The sequence below is a fragment of the Mus pahari genome, chromosome X, assembly GCF_900095145.1.
Source record: "Mus pahari chromosome X, PAHARI_EIJ_v1.1, whole genome shotgun sequence".
NCBI classification, from domain to species: domain Eukaryota; kingdom Metazoa; phylum Chordata; class Mammalia; order Rodentia; family Muridae; genus Mus; species Mus pahari.
The window spans coordinates 39,779,509-39,801,574 of NC_034613.1; the positions used below are offsets into that span (position 1 = coordinate 39,779,509).

General features: G+C 39.0%; 1 protein-coding gene and 1 pseudogene across 5 annotated transcripts in view; both read right to left on the reverse strand.

Moving 5' to 3' along the window:
* The window catches only part of Enox2 (ecto-NOX disulfide-thiol exchanger 2), a 272,215-nt gene that overhangs the window by 32,453 nt on the left and 217,696 nt on the right, over positions 1-22,066 (reverse strand). For all 5 annotated transcript variants that reach the window (XM_021187374.1, XM_021187371.1, XM_029534186.1 and 2 more), the window contains 4 exons: positions 17,173-17,379; positions 10,649-10,882; positions 7,615-7,827; positions 5,600-5,706 (listed from right to left, as the gene is read on the reverse strand). In XM_021187374.1, the coding sequence (XP_021043033.1) occupies positions 5,600-5,706; positions 7,615-7,827; positions 10,649-10,882; positions 17,173-17,379 (761 nt within the window). The remainder of the gene's footprint in view (positions 1-5,599; positions 5,707-7,614; positions 7,828-10,648; positions 10,883-17,172; positions 17,380-22,066) is intronic.
* LOC110313324 lies at positions 21,452-22,060 on the reverse strand (annotated as a pseudogene).

Here is a 22,066-nt window from a genome sequence, read left to right on the forward strand (position 1 = left end):
GCTGACTAGGCCATCTTCTGCTACATATGCAGCTAGAGACACAAGCTCTGGGGGTACTGGTTAGTTCATATTGTTGTTCCACCTATAGGGTTGCAGACCTCTTCAGCTCCTTGGGTACTTTCTCTAGCTCCTCCATTGGGGATCCTGTGTTCCATCCAAGAGATGACCGTGAGTATCCAGGGAAGGAACATCTTAAACCTGTCTTGTAGCTTCCCAGCACCTATAAATAAGCTTTTTGCTTCCAGCTTGGCAAGACAGCATAAGATCTTAGAAATACAAAAACTTCAATAACTACATGATATGTCTTAACTGGAAATCTTTTACAGTTTCAAATGCCCCTAGAAACATAACATAATTAGGGTCAAATTTTACCTAAATGCTTCAAAATACCTCAGGGACAAGTTATTTTGGCTAATAAGATGAAAATAAGAAAAAGTCAGGAGAAGTGTTTTCTAAGTTAATTAGTGGACTGCTGTATGCACTATACAATCCTTAGCTACAAAAAATCCTAAGGGTCTTATTATCTTTCTACAAATACCCAATACTAAGCCATACAAATGGAACAAAAGCAAAGAGAAAAGCAGAGGCTGTGGGTACTATATTAAAGGAAATCTAGAAGGATCTTCTGGTAAATGACACTACTTCTAAGAAAAGTAAGATGTTAATTCCTGGAAAACCTTACCATTACAGTATTCAGTACCTCTTTTCTGTATTTTCTGGTTAAATCAGAAAAGTTTTGAGAAACCAAACCTTACAAATACTTTCAGAGTAAAAGACTATAGGTGGCATGCACGTCCCCCCAAAACATTCTAAATAGCTTAGACATAGGTGCAAGCAGGGAGTGGTTCTTAGCCACCAAAGTATAGACATCAAATGTAATAGCTGTCTCTCAGATTTGCTCCATTTGTCATTCTGACTTCTTGATACAGTACTGCCACTGAAATGTGGTAATGACATGCAAGAATATTTTCAGTAATTTGTATGTTATGATCACTACATGGAATCTACTGAGACATGTCACCAACAGAATACTTTTTAAAAAAGAAGTAGCCCTAAAGTTCCCATCCCATCCTTTTTCCTCCCTGCTGTAAATATGTGGTACATCTCATTTCAACAATGAATAGGTAGCGACTTCTGAAATGGCATTTTAATGACTTTGAGTCTGTTCTAAATGGTGGCAAACTTTTCTGGAACTTACTCCAGAACTCACACTGCTCCACAATGGAGAACAACAGCAACAGCAACAGCAACAGCAGCAGCAGCAGCAGCAGCAGCAACAACAACAACAACAACAACAAACCGACAATAAACCAAACCAAAACAAAAAACAAAACACTTTCATATATAATGAAACAAACCAGAGACAGAAGGAAATGTATGCAAAGAATCACTTTGTACCAGTTGACATCTTTGATTTATTACAAAGTAAGCAAACCATAAATCATTACACATTAATTATTTAACCATAGTTTCACAAATATTTATGTGGACTTAAATTGATGCTACTCATGTTTTACAATATGAACATGATTACCAGAATATCAACACTCCATATTAAATGTGTAACAAGATCCTACAAGCCTATGTATTTTTTCAACATTAGCAAGAAACATGATAGGAAAGGAGTCATGAGGGAATGGAAAAGAACAGAGGCTAGGGAAATAAGTAGCGTGTACACTGACATAACGATTATTTATTTCTCAGATATCATCTAATACAATGAAACAACTCACAAACACAAGTTTGTGTCTTGTATGGCAAATAGTGGTAATACAAATTAGGTTAATGTAAAAGTGGGTTAGTATACTTTTCGATGGCTGAATGCAAGTGAGTACCAAACAAGGGCACACTGATGACTTCAGTATCTAGCTGCAAACTCCTTTCTCTGAGCTCAGTGGTGTGAAATCTTGTATGAGGAAGGATTTGAGAGGGTATCTTCTTAATGTTCATGGCTATGGTTCTATTTTTTATACATTATACAAAGTGTACTACTAGTGTAGGCCAGATTGAGAGAAACACAAAATTTCAAATGATTCTACAGAAGAGCGTCTCCATAACACACAGCTGTGACTGTAGGCATCAACTTGCAGTAAGAGGAGCAGCTTCAGTCCTCATAAGCATCCCTTCCCAATTTCATTACCATGAGCCTCACACACATACAAACCAGAATTAAAGTAAAAGCTTGGCATGTAGTTTCATAGTATCTGAGTTTCTCAAAGATGGGGCTTTTTCTAAGTTCACGCTCCATCTCTCATTCAGCAGAGTGAAAATACAGGTAGATTGCATGGCAGTAAGACAAGGAGTGAGAAAACCTTCTGACTAGAGGTTTCCACTAGCTGATTTGTTCCCTGAGGCAACTGTAAGAAGTTGTCAAAAATGTCTAACTTGATGAAACACATGACTTTGAGCAGTTTTGATTTTCAGTGGGATGCTAAAAGGCAGCCACATGGTAAGAGCACAGTTTTCCACTTCCCATAGGATATAGCTTTTGCGTCTTCTCAGTGGTCTGCTATCAGTGGAGAATTGGCAGAGTTGAAAGCAAAACCAAAAACAATAGGAAAATCAAACTGCAGTTCAAGAGACAGCAGTATAAAATGGAAGAACTCTCTGGGGTTTAAGGAAGGCAAACTCAGAGGAAGGTCATGAGATTTATCTCACTGTCGAATGAAAAACCATAGGAAAGTCAGGAGCTTGCTATGTCTTACTGCCAGTAGTAGTTTTAGTTAGCAAGACTGAGGAAGGTGGGCTTTGATGTAATCCAGTCATTTAAATAGGAAACACATCAAGGCACAGAATGCTCATATAGCAATGCAGCCCATGCATCTTCTCACAACATCACCCTGCCAAGGAGGCTTCAGAACATTACTGTAGAAGGGCTCTATGATTCTACGATCTCTTTAGCTTTTCAGAATGTCCAGCTCACCACAACAGCTATCTTTACTATGACTGAATTTAAGCATAAAGGATATACTCCCTAGGTATATTTTACAATATTACTTTTAAAGATTAATAATAATAATTCTTTCTTTGTAACTGCAAATTGCTGATGGCTAGTAAAAGAATCTGGCTGAGAAAACTACTCGCTTACTCACACTTTGTTAATCTATAACAAGTTGCTTAGATATGAATGTATGTGGGTTCTCGGGAATAATTCCTTTTCTTTACCTGAACTATGTAATATTGTTTCTTATAAAGGTATTGGGGAACATATTGTTTTTTCCACAGTCATTTACTAGAAGAAAACTAAAACATAATCATATTGTAATTTTATACTGATTGAAAGATTCTGCCATGGAAGAATGAATAAAGTTGTTGGAACATTGTTCTTTCCACCACTCAACTATGTGTATGTATGTATATATGTAAAGTCTGTGTGAGAGTATGTTGGAACATTGTTCTTTCAACCTATTAAATATGTGTATGAATGTATATATGTATACATGTATGTGTATGTATATATGAAATGTGTAAAGTTTGTGTGGGAGTATGTTAGAACTTTGTTCCATTCATCAAATCTGCATGTTTGTATAAATGTAAAGCTTATCTGTGTGTGGATTGGAGTTTGTGTATATGTGTGAATATGTATATGTATATGTCTGTTTGTCTGTAAGCATGCATGTATGTCTGCATTTGTACATATAACATTATTGGAATCTGCCTTTTGCTTGCCTCAAGGAGTTAAAAGAGTTTAGCGTTTTTCAGTAGCCACAAGGATTGCCAGCCCAGGAAATTAAGCTCTATTCCCTCAGAGAAAGGTCCCTTGAGTAAGTTCTTTAATCACTGGTTGCTATGGGCAGTAGCCCCGTCAATATCTGAACTGACCTCCATCAGCCACTGTAAGCACTGACCGTCACCCGCTGCCTACCTCGGTTTACCCAGCCCCATGGATGCCAAACCTGGTTATTGACAATTTCCAAAATGGAAAATGTTTGAATTTCAAAGTGATGCTAGAGATCTAAAATTAATGAAGACACTATTAGCTCTGTGTGATTCTATACACTGGCAGAATGGATGTCTACAGGAGATTTCTCATGACTCTGGTTTCTCTCTGCTGAGCCTTACAGACTATAAGTTTAGGACCAGGGTTCCATTTATTTTCCCTTAAACGTTTCTCAAAGTTTTAAGCTGTTCCATACAAACTGTAGTACCTATTCACAGAAGGACAGAGTGGAGAGAATATTGCTTTCACTTCAAAGGCTAGGAGACAAAGTCTCAAAGAAATTAGATGACCTGTTCAAAACTGCATGCAAGTCTGTAGCTGAGATCAGAGGAGAATCCTTTTTACTCTTCTTCCAACTTGTATAATTTTATAAAATCATTTAACATGTTTGTATTTCAGCTTTATTACACGGAAAACATAGATCGTATACCCTTACTGCGTTGTTAATAATAAATTCAAATAATACCATTTACATTTTTAAACTGCTTATATATTTCTTAAACATTTAGTCTTATACAACTCATTTATTATTACCACCATCAATTAACAATAAAGAATTACTTGCTCAATACACAAAGCTACAAACCTAATGAAAGCTGATACTTGAATTCTTGTTAGACTCTGTCCGTACTAGTCTGGACTGCACTACATGGATCGTAGGGCTTACTTAGGTGAGATCACCAGTGCAAAGATGCTTTTTGAATACAAGTGTTAGGTATTGAGGCTGTAGCTCAGTGGGAAAGTGTCTGTATAGTGTGAGAGCCCTGAAATCAACTTCCAGTATGGAAAAAGAGAGACAGGAACATGGGAAAGAAATGAACCATGGTTATAATGCGTTTGTTGCCAGAATGGCCAAATGAACCATAAATGAAGTTGAAAAAGTTGTTGTATATATAGACAATAAATAGGTAAGTAAATACATACATACATACATACATACATACATACATACATACATCAGGCCCACGGAAGTAGGTTTCTTAGCAGCACAGAAGAATCTGAGATAACTGTAAAAGCATCTCTATGGGTAATTCAGTGAAAAGAAACCTGCCCTGTGCTTTACCTCCAGGTTCAGCCTAGTAACCTATTCATATTACACATGTTGTAGTGTTATGGTAAAGATTTACTTGACCACAAGTGGAATGGCGCATCAACCTTGATCTGAAACCTGGATCCTTTCTTCCCTTTAAATCTTCCAACTACAGAGACAGATGAACAGGTTTGATAAAAGAAGCTCAGAAATTTCTTCGCTCCAACATATCAGCAGACAGCTTCTAGCCTTGACTGTCAAAGCACTCTAATAAATGGAAGTTTATCTAATAAATATTACTAATGCTAGAAGAATAGGTCAGTAATTATTAGTGTACTCAAAACTAGCAAGTGTAGATAAGCAAACTACAATTATCTTAGCTACATTTCACTATTAAGATTCCTAGCCAGCAGGATACATTTAAGATAACATGCAAGCATTTATTACCCCTTTGATAGCAGGTGATCTGGGTGTTGATAGAGTCTACAACACATTTCAGTGTTTCATTGGGGCCTTGTTGAGACCAGGGGAACTTGGCTCTATTTAATTCTGGTTAAACTCCAAATCAATAACTTGTTAAGGAAGAAAACTGTCCCCATGAGACACTACCAGAGTAGAAAGTTACCAACCTCAGCTTGTTTGCACCAAACACTGATGTTTTTACGTTGTGCTTTTGTGAAGTGGTCCCATGCCTTCTGTTTGGAAGCGGAATGGTACACAGCTACTATCTGCTCAACTGCAGCATCAAATCAGCAGTCGGATCATGCCAAATCATCATCCAGGGATGGAACGTGAGAGAAAAAATAAAAGAGAAACATGAGGCTTGTTTCATCAAGTTGTTATGACACAAGCCAGGCTATGGCTGAGCTTGAACAAGACTACATGTGCTGAAGTGCTATGTTACTTTCTCCTCTCATGGCTGTGATGCAATTCTGACAAGAAGCAACTTAAGGGAGGGAGGGTCTATTTCAGCCCACAGTTTAATGAGGGGATACATTTAATTACAGTAGGGAAGTCATGGCGGAAGGAGTGTGATGTGGTTAGTATATATCAGTCAAGAAACCCAGAGCAGACAGTCATCTTCTGCTTCCAGTGAATGTGTATCTTCTTAATGCTCTATGAGTCTATATTAAGTACACCTACATAGGCTTGTTGACTAGAGAAAAAATTATGAAAGAAATCTTTGTGAATGAAGTCCTAGAGAATATATTTCAAGAGCCCTTAAACTGTTAAAAGGGGAGACACACATGAATGTTTCAGGGTTTTCTGCTAACCATTTCAAGAGAGGGAAACTTAAAAAACATTTGTGTGTGTGTGTGTGTGTGTGTGTGTGTGTGTGTGTGTGTGTGTGTGTTAGGTCAGAGGACAATCTGTGGAAGCCAGTCTGGGATGCTATTACTCTGGCTCAAGTGAAGTAAAAGTTAGTTATGAGTCTTTTGGGAGAAAAAGCAGTAGAAGAACCTAGTTCTCACAGAAAGGAAATTGAGAGACAGAATTGTTTCCTTACAGCCATGTCTTCATTGTGTTTTTTTTTTTTTTAACAATTTAAGGTTTCTCACAATTCTTGTTGCTCTTTTTCTACTTATTCTGAAGTCCTGAAGATCTGTGCTTTCCCCTCTTAGATTTTATGTCCATATATACTTCTAAAATACGAGTGGAAATGGAAGAGCTCCTTAATCCCAATTACATATGAGTCAGGGATAGAAAGAAAAGTATAGGCAGAGTAGACCATAATTGCTTAAAAGCAAACTCATAACCCTGCCTTGATTCTAAAGGTGAATCTAGCTTTTTATTGAAAAGATGGCATCATATAATTTTGTTACATGGTAGGGAAAAACAGTATGTGAGAATTTATCTGATCTATTTCATTTAAGAGAACTTGGATAGACCTGAAGTGGTATTGCTTTTAAAAATAGCCATTTCAATGGAGTCTCACCTCTATTATATCGAGTGTCTATCATATCTAGTGAAGATAAAGAAAACTAAATTGAAAATGTGGAATTACCAAATTTATTTTTTATGTAATCATCTTGGGAAAATATAAACTTACTTATTGCCACAAATTCTTAAAAATATGTCACATGATGACAATCATGGAAGTCTGAAGAAACCCAGCTACAAAGTCCTAACATCATATTCTAATATCAGCAATAAAATATCTAGTGCTCCACTGAGTACCAGGGTTGTAAAAGGAGCTGTGGCCTACATATATGCCAGTGCATCTGCAGAGCTGAAGAAACTAAGCCAGAGAAAATGGAAACAGGGGGTGCTTACATGTGCCCTGTGATTCGAGCTTTGGGATTTGACAATACAAGATGCAGTTCTAAGCATGTGGGTCATAACCCCTTTGGCGGTTACACAGATATCCTGCATATCAGATATCGACACTACAATTCATAACAGCAGCAAAATTAGTTATGAATTAGCAACGAAAATAATGTTATGGTTTGGGGGTCACCACAGCATGAGGAACTGTACTAAAGGGTCACAGCATCATGAAGGTTGAGATCCACTGCACAAGGTAGTTAGGAAGGTTATCTTGCTATTTGAAATAGCTCTGCAGGCCTGGGACCCGGTGTAGGGCACGTGGTGATTAAGTGAAGGGCTCCCCCAGCCTTTTAGCAGAGGTATAAGTTCTACTTACATTGAAGGAGAATTCCAGAAAGGGCCTGCTTGAACTTCTCTTTTGCTTCTTCCATCTCTTTCTCATGGGTAGCTTTCTCATTCACCAGTCGGCGGACATGGCTGTTGGCTGACTGGATCATGGAGTAGAAGTGGTTGGCACTGCGGCGGTTCACCTCCCCCCTCTCGATCCAGGTGAGCAGGGTCTGCACAGCTTCCGAGAATTTGGAATCATCTGAAACAGAAGAGTTTATTTGGAAAACTACTGACAATGACCAAATTGCATTCCATTTTCCCAATATGCCAGCAGAGAGATCACTATGGCATTTTGGCAGTTCTAGTTCTACGGATTAGTGAAGGCAGGGAACCTCACATCCACACATGCACACAGAGGGAGCAGATGAAAGAAAGCATGAAAGGCTAGGCAGATGGGCTATGGCTATGAAGAGCTTCACAAAGAGGATGGCTTCTTTCCTTTATAAATTTTCTGGAGCTGTAAGGGAGTGTGGGTTCCCAGTTTTCATTCCCAGTAAACACATACACATGAAAACACACACACACATACACACACACACACACACACACACACACACACAGAGAGAGAGAGAGAGAGAGANCACACACACACACAGAGAGAGAGAGAGAGAGAGAGAGAGAGAGAGAGAGAGAGAGAGAGAGAGAGACAGAGAGAGAGAGAGAGACAGAGAGAGAGAGACAGAGAGAGAGAGACAGAAAGACAGAGACAGAGAAAGAAAGAGAGAGAGGGGAGGAGAATTCTGTCATTCTGTAATCTTGCATTTTAATAAGGGACAACCAACGAGAAGGGTGCATTTAAGTTGGATATGTAGCAATTTTACCCTGATCCATGTTATTGTACTCATGGAGAGAGCCCAAGGAAACAGTTCTTTGAGTTCTGCTGTATGTACAGGCATTCCTATCTTCAACCTTATAATAGTACTCTGGAGTCCCATCTTGAGCTCTAGCCCATCCATGTAGTCCCAGCCATGGTTTCTTTTGATGCAGTTCCTTTATTTCTGTCTGTCCTCACACCTTGTCTCTCCTGCCTCCAAGTACATTTCTGCAGTTCCTCAGGAGTCACTGTCAGTGTTAATGTTAAGAGAGCAGCTCTGTTCTTCCAAACCTCCCAGTCAGCTTCCCAAGCTAGCTATTTACACTCTGTTCTTATAGATTTGTGACACAGACTCCCTTGAAGTCACATTCTAGAGGTTCACACCCCTCTCTGGATAGAAGCTCTTAGTCAAGTAGATATATGTTGCTCTGCAGTTTTATTTTCTTACTTAACCCCCTTATCAGTGCAAACACAAAGGTAGATGAGTCCTCCCCACGGAGCAAGTTTTCATTATTTGGATAGAGTCTCTTATGTTGATGCTGCTTTGTGCTTTTCTTGAGGGCTGTGCAACTAGCACATTCTTTCCTTCTTTTTAAATGTAAAGTGTCTTGTTTGGTGTCCTGTGAATAGACCAGTCCTGGAACTGGCATCTTGACTAATGCAAAAGCTTCTCCAGGGTTTCAAAGTGCATTGTTATTTCAGTTCAGTTTGGGGTGTTATGCTTTCTGTTTTTCCTTTGCAGAAAGTCAAAATCAATTCAAAGAGATTTCTTAAGTGCAATGTAAACAAGTTTGGCAAGTGAGACCTATGTATTTGGAAAGCAGAATTAGCTGGATCTTGCTGAAATGAAAGCCCAGAAGCAGGGCAAATTCATACCATTAGAGCTTTGTCAGTGTCATGAGTAAGATGAATGGGACAGCAGTATTCATTAAATAAAATCAACTGTACTCAGAAAAATGAGAGACTGGATTGGAGTTACTAAGACAAGAGAACAGGCAAGGTGATTAATGCCAAATTAGCAAAGTGGCTCTAAGAATCAAGCAAAAACAGGAATAACAAAAATTTAAAAAGGAGTTTGGCTTAGCAATATCTAGAAGTGTCCATAGTTGTTTTATGCAATAACTTGGCCTTTAACAATGGTAAAGGCTTTATTTCATGGGTAGTGTACTAGCTAGTTTTGTGTCAACTTGACACAGGCTGGAGTTATCACAGAGAAAGGAGTGTCAGTTGGGGAAATGTCTCCACAAGATCCAGCTGTATGGCATTTTCTCAATTAGTGATCAAGGGGGGAGGTCCCCTTGTGGGTGGTGCCATCTCTGGGCTGGTAGTCTTGGTTCTATAAGAGAGCAGGCTAAGCAAGCCAGGGCAAGCAAGCCAGTATAGAACATCCTTCCATGGCCTCTGTATCAGCTCCTGCTTTCTGACCTGCTTGAGTTCCAGTCTTGACTCCCCTTGGTGTCGAACAGCAGTATGGAAGTGTAAGCTGAATAAACCTTTTCTTGCCCAACTGCTTCTTGGTCATGATGTTTGTGCAGCAATAGAAACCCTGACTAAGACAGGTAGTAACTAAGTCTTCAGGGTAATCAAAACATAAATACGATGAATAATTTCGGGGCCTCCATTTTGACAACGTTGTTTAGTTTTGTCTATTTATTTTGAGATAGGAGTTCATTCTATAACCCAGGCTGGCCTGCAATTCTTGGTGTTCCTCCTGCCTCAGTCTCCAGTGTACTGGGATTACAAGCATGTCTCCCTATAGCAGCTCATTTTGCAATCTTTAAGATGAGAACTTTACTGGAATTTCACAGGGTCATATCCAGTTATATCATGATGATGTACTCACCGATTGAAAAGTCAAATCTCTCTTGTACCCACAAAGAGAGGGGACACACATGTAGGTCCTAAACCATTAATCACATGTAAAATTTTCGAGTGTGGTAAGTGGGAAGATATTTCTTCTTAGTTATCTGATCTCTAGATAGAAAGTGTCTACCTTTGAGACGATGAAGTAACAGAGATGCAGGAGGAATGAACAAATTTCCTGGTTCTGAAGTTACTTGGTACTTTGAGCAAGCCTCCAATAGAAGCCATGCCAGGATCTATTAGTCAGAAGTAGAAAGGGTAGCTGGCAATAGCGTAATGGTATGTATTACAATGCTTTAAGAAAGATATTCATTTAATCATGGGGCTTGAATGCCTTCGATACCTTTGAGTTTTTCAGCAACAATGCTGCATTCATGATCTGAATAGTGGACCACTGGGGGTGGGGATGGTGGACGCATTCTTTCTTCTTCCATCCGTCTACGGTGCCGCTCCTCTCTCGCTAGCATACGCTGTTTACACTCCCACTCATATAAGTCATCCCGAGCCTGGGCAAAGTCAACATGGAGCCGGCCTGTGTCCTTCTTGTCAGTACTAGAGCCCAGGCGAATTCGGTAACCTAAATTAAAATGGGAGAGGGGGAAGGGAGAAGAGACTAGTAAGCCAACAACCATGTGTACTTTTTGAAGTTCAGTGTCTTAGAGATGGTTTCAGTAATTCTAAGTGATCACATAACACCAAATTCTTTCCCAGTGGTATCAAGGTGAGTCATCAAAGGACTTAGATTAACATCTCATTCTATACACTGTCATGAGAAGAGGGGAAGAAGTGTCAAACAGCCCAAGAGTAAAAGTCACTATACCCTTGAGAACAGCTAGAAGGTAAGCCATTTCTAACAGATGTTACTATCATCTATCCCATGAAATAAAATTACGTATAGTGGGAAAGATCCAGATGTTCAGCCATAGAAGGCTCATCTGTGGAAACGAAGCTCAGCCGACTGCTTGAACTTTCCAAGGTGGTTTCTGATGGATGCTGGAAGCCCCCAGTATGACAATGCTATTTCTATCTGTTGCCTTAAACAAAACAAAATGAAAAGCCCAAACAACAACAACAGCAGCAGCAGCAGCAACAACAACAACAACAACAACAAACCTGGAAGCATCACTCAGGGGAATATTCTGCTCTGCCAAGGAATCTTGCTTGGGAACTTCATCTGGCTGCTTTATCAGGGCTTCCCCAGTCTGTCTCTGCTGGGTGCTTGTAAACTTCCATTTTTAGGATGTTATCTTTGTGTTGTTGCTTTTACTTGGAGTCCTTATCTAAGGGGACATTCTGCTCTGTCCAGGACTCTTTCAATCAGGAATTTCTGCTGACCACACTAATGGAGCTTCCCTTGTGGATTTATGGTGGATATTGTGAGTACTCAATTTGATGATATTCTGTTCTATCATTTTCTTTTACTTTGGTTTCTCATATACTTAATAAACTCACTCATCAGCAACAAAATTTATGGCTATCAACAGATCATTCACCAGAGCACACAGAACACATTTTTAATAATAGTTTTGCATTCTATGCTTTTGGATGACCTTGTTTTCAGGATGCCTTTTCTCTACTTTGTCACTTGACATGACATCAAGGACATGCATTGGGACCCAGGATATAGCTCAGTGAGTAAAGTACTTGCTGCATAACTACAAGGAACTGAGTTCAAATCTCTAGAGTACCCATAAAAAGTTAGGCATGGTAGCAAATGTCTGTAATCCTAATGCTCTTATGGTGCAATGGGAGATGGAGCCAGGAAGATCATCAGGAGATCAAGTACAAGCCATTGTGCCACCACAGCAGCAAGCAAGAGATCCTGTCTCAACCAAGATGGAAGACAAGGACTCACATTCACACACACACACACACACACACACACACACACACACACACGGGTGTCCATGCATCTATGCACACAATCATACATTTCACATAAACACAAGAGTAAGGAAAAAGAAAACAATACCAATGAAAGAATGGGCCTCAGATTGTACCAAGCGCTGGGAAGAATGGAAATGGCATTTCTCTACTATGGTGTCTTTGGATAACTACGAGAATATAAATTACAACCATTCCATAGAATTTTGGCAAAATGTAAATGCATTAATTTATAATTTAACCTATAAAATTTTGTTTCCTGAATGCAGTGAGGGAACTCTGGACTACTTTCCTTTCTGGGGGAGAAACTAAATAGATGGGGAGGAGTGGTACCTAGTTGGATATTAAACACTGTTGTTGTAATTAGAACAATCATATAGAACTTGGATTTAGAAAACCAAGATCAAGTTCCTAATCTTCTTTTTTCTTCCAGTTATATTGGTCTAAGCAAACTTCTTGACAAACTATTAAGCTATTGTTAAGGACATTTCATGTTTGAAGAGCTTAGACAAACACACACACACACACACACACACACACACACACACACACCTTACTTCATTCCTAGCACAGACTATTCTCTAACATGGAAAATGCATGTTAGAGAAGGTAGAAAGGTTATGCAATTTCCCTCGGTGCCAGGGGTGGTGTGGGGAGTTGCTGAGCAATGCCCAGCATAGATCTTGTTTTTGGATAGGCAACAGAGGGTCACATTTGTCTTTCTCCTTAAAAAGTAAAATTATCTCTATATATCTGTATACACACAGTATCATATGAAACAATGGTGTTTAAGATGCTGGAAAATGAAGGCAGTGAGCGGTGGGAGACCATGAAATGAGGTGGTCACCGTAATTGTCCCTGACCACTGTCCAGGCAAGGTTTCCAGGCCTTAGTGTAGAATGGGAAGCTCAGACACAGACTGCCCTTCTTCTGAAGACTATGGTAAACAGTGTTCATGATGCAGAGTGTCAAAAGGAAGGAAAGGACTCAAGAGATTTGTACAAGAGCTCATCAGAGATTGTCGCAATCTTTTTTTTTGAAGTAGTGATCATAAGTGGAAACCTTCTGAATCGTAGAAGTTGTAATCTCTGGAGCTCACACACATCTGGAAACAGCTCCTTTCTCTACCAGACAGAGGACAAAAACCTCATACATAACAGAGACGGGGTACCAGGAAGGTTTTGCCTTACTAGTTAAGAAAAATTAGCCCTAGGTTTGCTTTGTCCTGCTGAACAGTGCCTGCAGAACAAGCCTTAAAAGGATAAAGATTTCCAAGTTTTGTGCTTTTATCTCAGAACAAAGCTCAAGAGCACTATTTATAAGAATAAAAAATGTGCACTCGGGAGGCAGAGGCAGGCGGATTTCTGAGTTTGAGGCCAGCCTGGTCTACAAAGTGAGTTCCAGGACAGCCAGGGCTACACAGAGAAACCCTNCTGGTCTACAAAGTGAGTTCCAGGACAGCCAGGGCTACACAGAGAAACCCTGTCTCAAAAAACCAAAAAAACCAAAAAAAAAAAAAAAAAAAAAAAAAGAAAGAAAGAAAGAAAGAAAGAATAAAAAATGTGGCTCTCTGCCAATTGGCCATCTAATACCAAATCGTCCACCCTGAAAGCATATGTACCATTATACAGACCGAGTGCATTGCATTTAGAAAATATTTGTATATACATATATGCACATAACTACAGTTAATGAAGAAGATGCCTGCATTTGAAAAAAGTAAAGAGAGGTATGTGGGATACTTTGGAGAAAGGAAGGGGGGAAATGATATAGTCATAATCTCAGAAAAAAGAAATAATATAAAACATCTTTCTCAAACAAAGGTCATTTTTTTTCTTTCAAAATAGGTTCTTGCTATGTAGCCCAGGCTGGGCTGAAACTTGTGATTCTTATCTCTTAGCCACCTGAACTCTAAAATCCAGTCTTTCTGAAACATACAAATTCTGAAAGAGGCCATCCGGAACTGACTGGCACTATGAAAAATGTTAAAGGAAATTCAAGCACTGGGGAAATGACACCAAATGGAAATGTGGATCTCTGCAAGGGAAAGAGCATACATAATGTATAATTGTACTTACAGGAAGTTCCAAGAAATGCATAGCAATCTGATAAAGAACAGATAAGTGACTACTTGACAATGAACTAAGAGGGAAGAAAGAATTAGCAAAGAGAGACAAAGGAAGTTTTAAGGAATGGATGGTATATTAATTCTTTTAATGGTTGCTGATAGATTCACATTTGTATCATATATCACATATTATATAAGCGCATTTTGAATTATCTGTATCAATTATCATACCTATATATTTCTATTTAGTGTTATAATAGATAAGGCCTAGTAGCACCAAGGGTGCCACATAGTTATTTTAGAAAAAATAACCACATATTACCAACAAACTTGTTAAAGACCCTGTACAGTTTGGCGGGGTACTTGTGAACCCATTCATTTTACTGATCATCTAAGCCATTAGAAAACTGCAGCTTCAAATGAATCACACAAGCGGTGATGTTAAAGATGCTACAAGAGCTTCCATTCCAACAAAAATGATTCTTCCTGCATCCCTGCAGCATCTTTTAGAATGGATTTTGGTCTTTTGTTTCTTTTTGCCACTTTCTTTTATAATTTCCATAAAAAGAATCCCATTCAAGAGCTTTGCAGCACCTGTGACCCTCCCCGGAGAATGCTCAAATTTAAAGAGCAAAATTTCGTTCTTTTCACAGCACTGACTGCCAGTGATCTCTTTTTGTTTGGCAGTCCTGAGGATGTTTGTAGGAGGTGAATGTAAACAGAGAATAGATTTCAGTCATGTTCATATGGGTGCCTCCTGAACAGTATGTTTTGTTTTATGTCTAACTATTTAGGACTTTTTGAAACATTTACATTCTTATTAAAACAGTTTATTGTAGACTGTTCTTTTATTGTTGCTAAGTGCTGTCTACTCTTGAGTAGAGTCTGTAGCACTTGACAACTGTAATAGGAGCACTCTACATCTAACGCCCCCTCTCTTTCCCATGCTATTAGCCCACTGTTACAAATTCTTATTATCTTTCCCTGGGTTTTTACAGCAGTCTTCAAACTGACCTCCTATACTCTTGTCTCTTCCTCCCTCTAATACATTTTTCCACAGAAATGTCAGATTAATCTTTCACAGACAATCGCATTTCTTGTTCAAAATTGTCTTCTATATTTCCTATTTCTTGGGGAGTAAAAACTTAGTTTCTAAAACTTTAAATATCTACTAACAACTATTGCAACCCTCTCCCATGTCTTCTTAATGCACAAACTACCACTTGGGTTGTGCTTTCTTCTTCTTCTTCTTCTTCTTCTTCTTCTTCTTCTTCTTCTTCTTCTTCTTCTTCTTCTTCTTCTTCTTCTTCTTCTTCTTCTTCTTNTTCTTCTTCTTCTTCTTCTTCTTCTTCTTCTTCTTCTTCTTCTTCTTCTTCTTCTTCTTCTTCTTCTTCTTCTTCTTCTTCTTCTTCTTCTTCCTCCTCCTCCTCCTCTTCCTCCTCCTCCTCCTCCTCCTCCTCCTCCTCCTTCTTTTTTTTTTTTTGTAATTTTGCTCATATGATTCCCTGTTCTAGTGTGGTATTAGTTACTCTTCTATTGTTGTAATAAGACATGACAACCAAGAAAACCTATAGAAGAAAGAGTTTACTGGGGCTTACAGTTTCAGAGGGTGAGTTTCTGATGATCATGGTGGGTAAGATGGAAGCAGGCAGGCAAGCAAGCAGGCAGGCAGGCAGGCAGGCAGGCAGGCAGGCAGGCAGGCAGGAAGAAAGGCACCAAGCTGGAGTGGTAGGCAAGAACTTATATCCTTATACACAAGTAGGAGGCAGAGAGAGCTAACTGGGAAGGTCATGGACTTTCCAAACTTCAAAACTAGCCCCCATTTACACACCAACTCCAACAAGACCATACCTCCTAATCCTTCCAAAAGAGTTCCACCAATTGGGGTCCAAGTATTCAAATATATGAGCCTATATGGGGGCATTATCATTCAAGCCACAACAACTGTTCACCAGCAAATATCTTCTTTTTGTTAAAGGCATGGTGCAATAGCAACTTTTCTGTGCCCACAAGATGGTTCACTAGGTAAGGACATTTGCTGTCAAGCCTAAAGACCAGAGTTTAATCCCCCGAAACTCAAATGATAGGAAAGAACTGATTCCTGTACATTGTCATCTGACCTCCAAATACAGGCCATGGCAAGCATGCGTTCAACACACAAATGTACATAGACACCCAACAGATATATGTTAAATATAATTTAAAAATTGATCTTTCTGCATAGCCTTGTTAGGATTCAGAAAAAAAATCCACATTTTCCATCCTTCTTTAACACCTTTTTAGTTGTTTCCATTCCCTATAGTGCTTGTTACTGTCGTCATCATTATTATTAGCAGTGAGTGTGCCTTATCGGATGGATGCAGAAACATGAGTTCTAGAATCGTGTGATAGACATCATGTTAAAGTAAAGTACCAAGTTCTGTAGGAGCTCTCATGAAAGGGTGCTGAATAGATTGGGTAGATAAACTAGAGAAAGTTTCCAAAGACTTCATACTTGAGCTATAGCACTAGGGCATGGAGATACATATGTTTATGTATGTGTATATGTGTGTATGTCTATGTTTGTGTGTTGAATTGTCATGGGCAAAGTAATTATACCAGAGAGATAGACATAAAGCATTGTGGGACATTCCAGGAACGAGAATCTACTGTGTTTGGGACATGTGTGTAGGAAGAATTGGGATGTGACAATGAGATGCACATCCTATCATTCATATCTTTAATGCCACAAGACATGTAGAACTGCTGATGGTTTTAAGGAGGAAGGCTGGAGAAGAGGTAACATGCCTTTTACAGTTTTTAAGGTAAAAGGAGTCCCTTTTAGCATGCACACTCTTGCTAATGACTCAGATGATTCTGGTCTCAGATCTCTGCATCGTGCCCTGTGAGCACCATTGCCACATATCAACACTTACCAGACAGATAGAGGGCTTTGTCCACCATGTATTCTTCAGCAAAGCGAATGTGACAGAAGTTCTTTTTGCTCTTCCGGATAGCAATAATCTCTCCACACTGCTCAAACACTTCCACAATGATCTGCTCTGTCCCATTTTCAGGCAGGCCACCCACAAACACTGTCTTACAGCCTGGTGGTCTTTCTCGTGTTGCAGGTGGTGGGAGATCTAAATTTAAAGACAAAAGCATCTGAAATAACAATACTCACTTGAGCTCTTTGAAACCTGGCTTTTTTCAGAGACAGTCCGATTGCCCCCCCCCTCAAATAACTTTAGCCCCCATGGTGCTTATCTCTGCTTTACAGAAAATTTATTACATGAACCTGAAAAGCATTGGTGACTGTGATTGTTATGGAACAAAGGCTCTTTCTGTCTGTCTGTCCCATCTCGAGATTTTTAGTCCTTACTTTTGCTGTGATAAGCCAGTGATGCCGCTATTATTTGTGATCATTTGTATTAAAGTAGGGGAAATCTCACTTAGATTAACTAATACATTCAGGAATGTGTCCACCTGTGGTCCCTGATCGTCCACTTAGTTCAGATGGCAGTTACCACATTCTATTTATGTTTATTGAAAGAAGTGGTTCATGACTAATTTGGCAATTAGAAGGTGAATATTTACAAAAGCATTTATAGTCATTAGAATGGCACAGTTAAACAAATTAGAGTACAAACATTGATTTTATATTTTTGAGGATTTAAAAACTACAAATACAAATAAGCCCTTCCTCTAATTTCTCATTGGAGTAGTCAGTCCCAAAGTCAATCTTGCAGCATTTAAGAGGGGTATAAGACAGCAGAGACTCAAAGCTTGCCTGGAAAACCATTAACTAAAGTGAGATAAATCTTGCCACTGAGAGTCATTAAAAACCTCCCCAATGAGATGATTCTCCATCTGCTGAAAAACTGCTTTCCATTCCTTGTATGTATAAAGCTTGTTGGACCTATCACCTCCATGTTACTCTTTATACGTGTCAAAGCATTTCTAAAGTCAAATCCTATAGTTCAACCCCCAACAAAACAAAGCATGCTGGCCATGTTTTTGTTCCTTCTCTTCTAGTTCATGTCTGCAAGGATTTACTTTTTTGTAATCCATTCTTCCCATTCAGCTCTCAACAATTCTCTCAGCTCAAGATTTGGAGAGCTCAATAATCAGGGATTACAGCTCCCCTGTGAAAATGAATGAGCCTCCTTCACAGATGAGGATGAAGCATTTACCTGACTCATGTCCAAGCTGGCAAGCAGTTGATTGGGAGCCTCCTTGGTTAGCATTATCCCTACTTCCTTCACTGTGCTACTGCTGTACATCTTACTGGCGTGGCTAACAAGATGGAGATTTTTATGATGACTCTGTCCACTTACATAGTTGATAAAGAGCAGGAAGGAAGAACTTATAAATTGCTAACTTTTGCATTCTGTACTTTTAAGACCTCATCATTTTATTTTTTCCTTGAGTGTTTCATATGAGAGGCTTAGGGGGAAAGAACTCTATCAAGTGAGCAGGAGTCTGAACTATCTTACTTATGGCTATTAAGTGAGGTTGTTCTTTAGCAGGAAGGTAGGAAAGGGCTTTAGAATTGCTTTAGACTTAGGTTTTTGAGTTTTTCACAACTATAAAATAGTGCCACCATCATAATTCCAGTTATTTCCAACTCTGGTAGAATGAAAGAATCAACTTAGGAGTTAAGCAAATAATACCTGGCCCCACATTAATAAGGTTGGTTTAATTACGTCTGTGTGCATTCTATGCTTTATTTTTAGCTTATCAGACAGACTTCATGTGTAGGTAGGGTTATGAGCTACTAAGCATTCTAAACTTGTGATATTACAGAGGAAAATTCTTGGTTGAATGAAATGTCTCATTCAAGGACACCACATTAGATAAAGACATCCTAAACTTGGAACAGAGAAACCTGCATTTAAAGTTTATCCCATATCTGTGTGACCATGGCGAAGTTACACAGCCTATGAAAACTTCTGTTTTCAATCTATTCAATAGGGATAGCATTACCTGCCTTAAATGTGTGTGTTTTTTTTGTATTACTATTGATATACTACATTGTCCATCTTGGATGTTGTGCAAACACTAGTACCTCTTGGCTTCCTATTAAACAGTAGCTACTTCAATGTTAATATTTATTGAACTCAGGTTTCTTAACTCCCAATCTGGGATTTTTTTTTAATACCTTCTCACAAGTCTGGAGTGTACTGTTAGTGAGGACCTAGACTTGTGAAATACAAGTCCCCTTGATTTACCCAGACAAATCTGAGCTTGAGGAAATTATGGTCATCAAAGTGCATGTAGCTTTGACCACAGAATACAACCAGCCACTGTATATACCCATAATGAATTTTTAAGACCATATGTTTAGATAGAGTTGTTTTAAAACAAAAACCCTTAGAATAATATTCTATTTTAGAATATAAAAGGCTTCAGGAACATATTGTTAAAGGAGCTGCATGGTAAATACTATTCTGTGATGCAAATATCACCTTACATGACTTGAATTTACTTTATGCCTACTGACAGACTAAGGAATATATGGTTACACTGGAAGTTATATACCATACCCAGAATGCTTAACCCTTTGTGAAGAAGCCATTATTGAGGTGCTGTGATTCTTCTATGGCAAGTTCTGTTAAATAATGAAGCATAAAATCCACTAAGAACAATGTTAAGCATGCCAGGGATGTATCTATTTTCCTTAAGTAAATATAGAAGACCTTTTTGCTGAGATTTAAGAGTATGCCTCTAAGCATGGAACAGGGTACTGTCTTCATTAAAGGATAGTATCTGTTTTTAATTAACAGTTCAATGCTTTTGTTTTCTAGGCTGGATTTCCTAACCCATTGCACAGCAATGAGAACTCCATAGAAGTACAAATTTCAACTCTACCAATTCATCAGGTAATGTGCTAAGCTGGGTAGTGCGTAAATCATCACTCAGTATGGAGACAAAGAAAAGTTCACGTAAAGATTCAAGATAATTGGGAGAATAAAGAATGAGTCTTTGGAAATGGAAAAGGAGGAGCATCTAGCAACTGTAATTACATCCAAGCCTCCACTCTGGGAAGCTGTGGTAAGGCTATCAATAGTAGTAAGATCAGAGTCCACTACTGGTCTTTCACAGGGGGGACAGAGAGTACCACAAATGACCCAAATACCATTTGCATGGCGTCCTGCTTTTCTGAGGACCATAAGAAAACACTCAGTTGCTTTGTCAGAATGTATGCAATGAGAAGTCTGTGAAGAGATTTTATTAGACAGCCCAAGACCAAAGGACTTACAGACAATCAGTAGGGGTCAGATGCATTTTTAATGTAATCCCAGCTAATGGGAAACACTCAGAAGGCTGGCCAATTGCTATTAATGCTCAATTTACTCATTTATTTTAATTCTTTTTATAGACTCCAGCCTTCAGAGGCAAAATGGGTTCTGTCTCTTTTGATATGGTGAAATGAAAACCAGTGTTGTCTTTTGTGGCTCCTGGGTGTTTTCACATATGTTTGCACACAGAGGGCAGATGACGTTCCATCAGTCAGACTTCATTCACTGTTCCTTCCAATAGATTTCTAATGTCACCTGTCGATACAGGTGTTACAGCTGAAGTAAAAATTCTTGACTAAACTGACTTCCCTAGAGAGGTGGTATTGCTCTCTTCTCTCAGAAAAAAAGATAATTGAGAATCAGTAATCCGTTGCTAGACAACCTGTGGAAAAAGTGTATGTGCTGCAGGCAGCTATCTTTTGCTATACTCCAAATCCTGGAAACAGGAGCTTAGTTAGTGCTAGCTCTGCTCCCCTTTAGTAAATTTTACTGAAGTTTTAGATTAGGTCTCATCTTACTTAGTCTAGATCAGAGAGGTTCAGTTCCTTACTGACCTCTCATGGCTCAAATTAGGTAGAAAACTGAGCTATGAAATAAGGCCTGTGTTATTTTATAGACAACGTACTCAACTATTAATGTATTCTGCATGATCCACCAAATGTAAAAAGTTCTATGTATTATAATACAATCCTCTTTTGATTTTCTAGTGTATTTTGAAGAATTTAACATTGAGAAATATTTTTTTTTCAAACTGGGCCGTTTTATTTTCCTTTACAACTTAATAACTACTTCTTGACAACTGCACATGGGGTAAGGCTGCTCGGTAGTTCAGAAAGATCCCAGCCATGGTGTTTTCCTGACAGTGGGTAGTCTTCGGTGCTGAGTAGAATGACTTGTATGAATGATGTCACTGTCAAACCAGCAAGACCTCATTTATGCATCCATCATTCTCAGGATTGTTGGTAACTTGGTCATACTTTCCCCAAATCACCTTGCCTCCTTGTGTCACAAGGCCCAACTCGCTCACATTCACTTCAATAACTGTACCTTTGATGATCACACCCAGGGTTGTATATAATGTGGATGATGGATTCTTTTTCACACCGAGAATAGGCAGGCAAAAGGTAGCTTTCAGCTCAGGGTGTGTGACATGTGCTTTTTTGAATCGTAGATCCATAGGCCTAATGAACCTTTCATATTTAGGTGGTTTTCTTGTAAAACCATCACCAACAAAGCAGACTTTAGTAACCATTCTCTTCCATGCCTTCTTTTTTCTTTTTCCTGTTTGAATAACTTTCAATACTTCTGTTTCTCCTTGGGCATGAACTTTGGGTAGAGCAATCTCCCATTTTCCCACCTTTTCTCTCCGTTTCTGCTTAATCATGTTGGAAAGTACTTTTGCTCTTGACTGCCCCTCTCTGTCCAGCAGGTAGGCGGGGACTGCTCCCTGTGGAGTCTTCTCATCATCCTTCTGCTTGGTGTTTCTCTTCTCATGCATCTTAATAGTCTTTTTCATCTGTATTTTCTC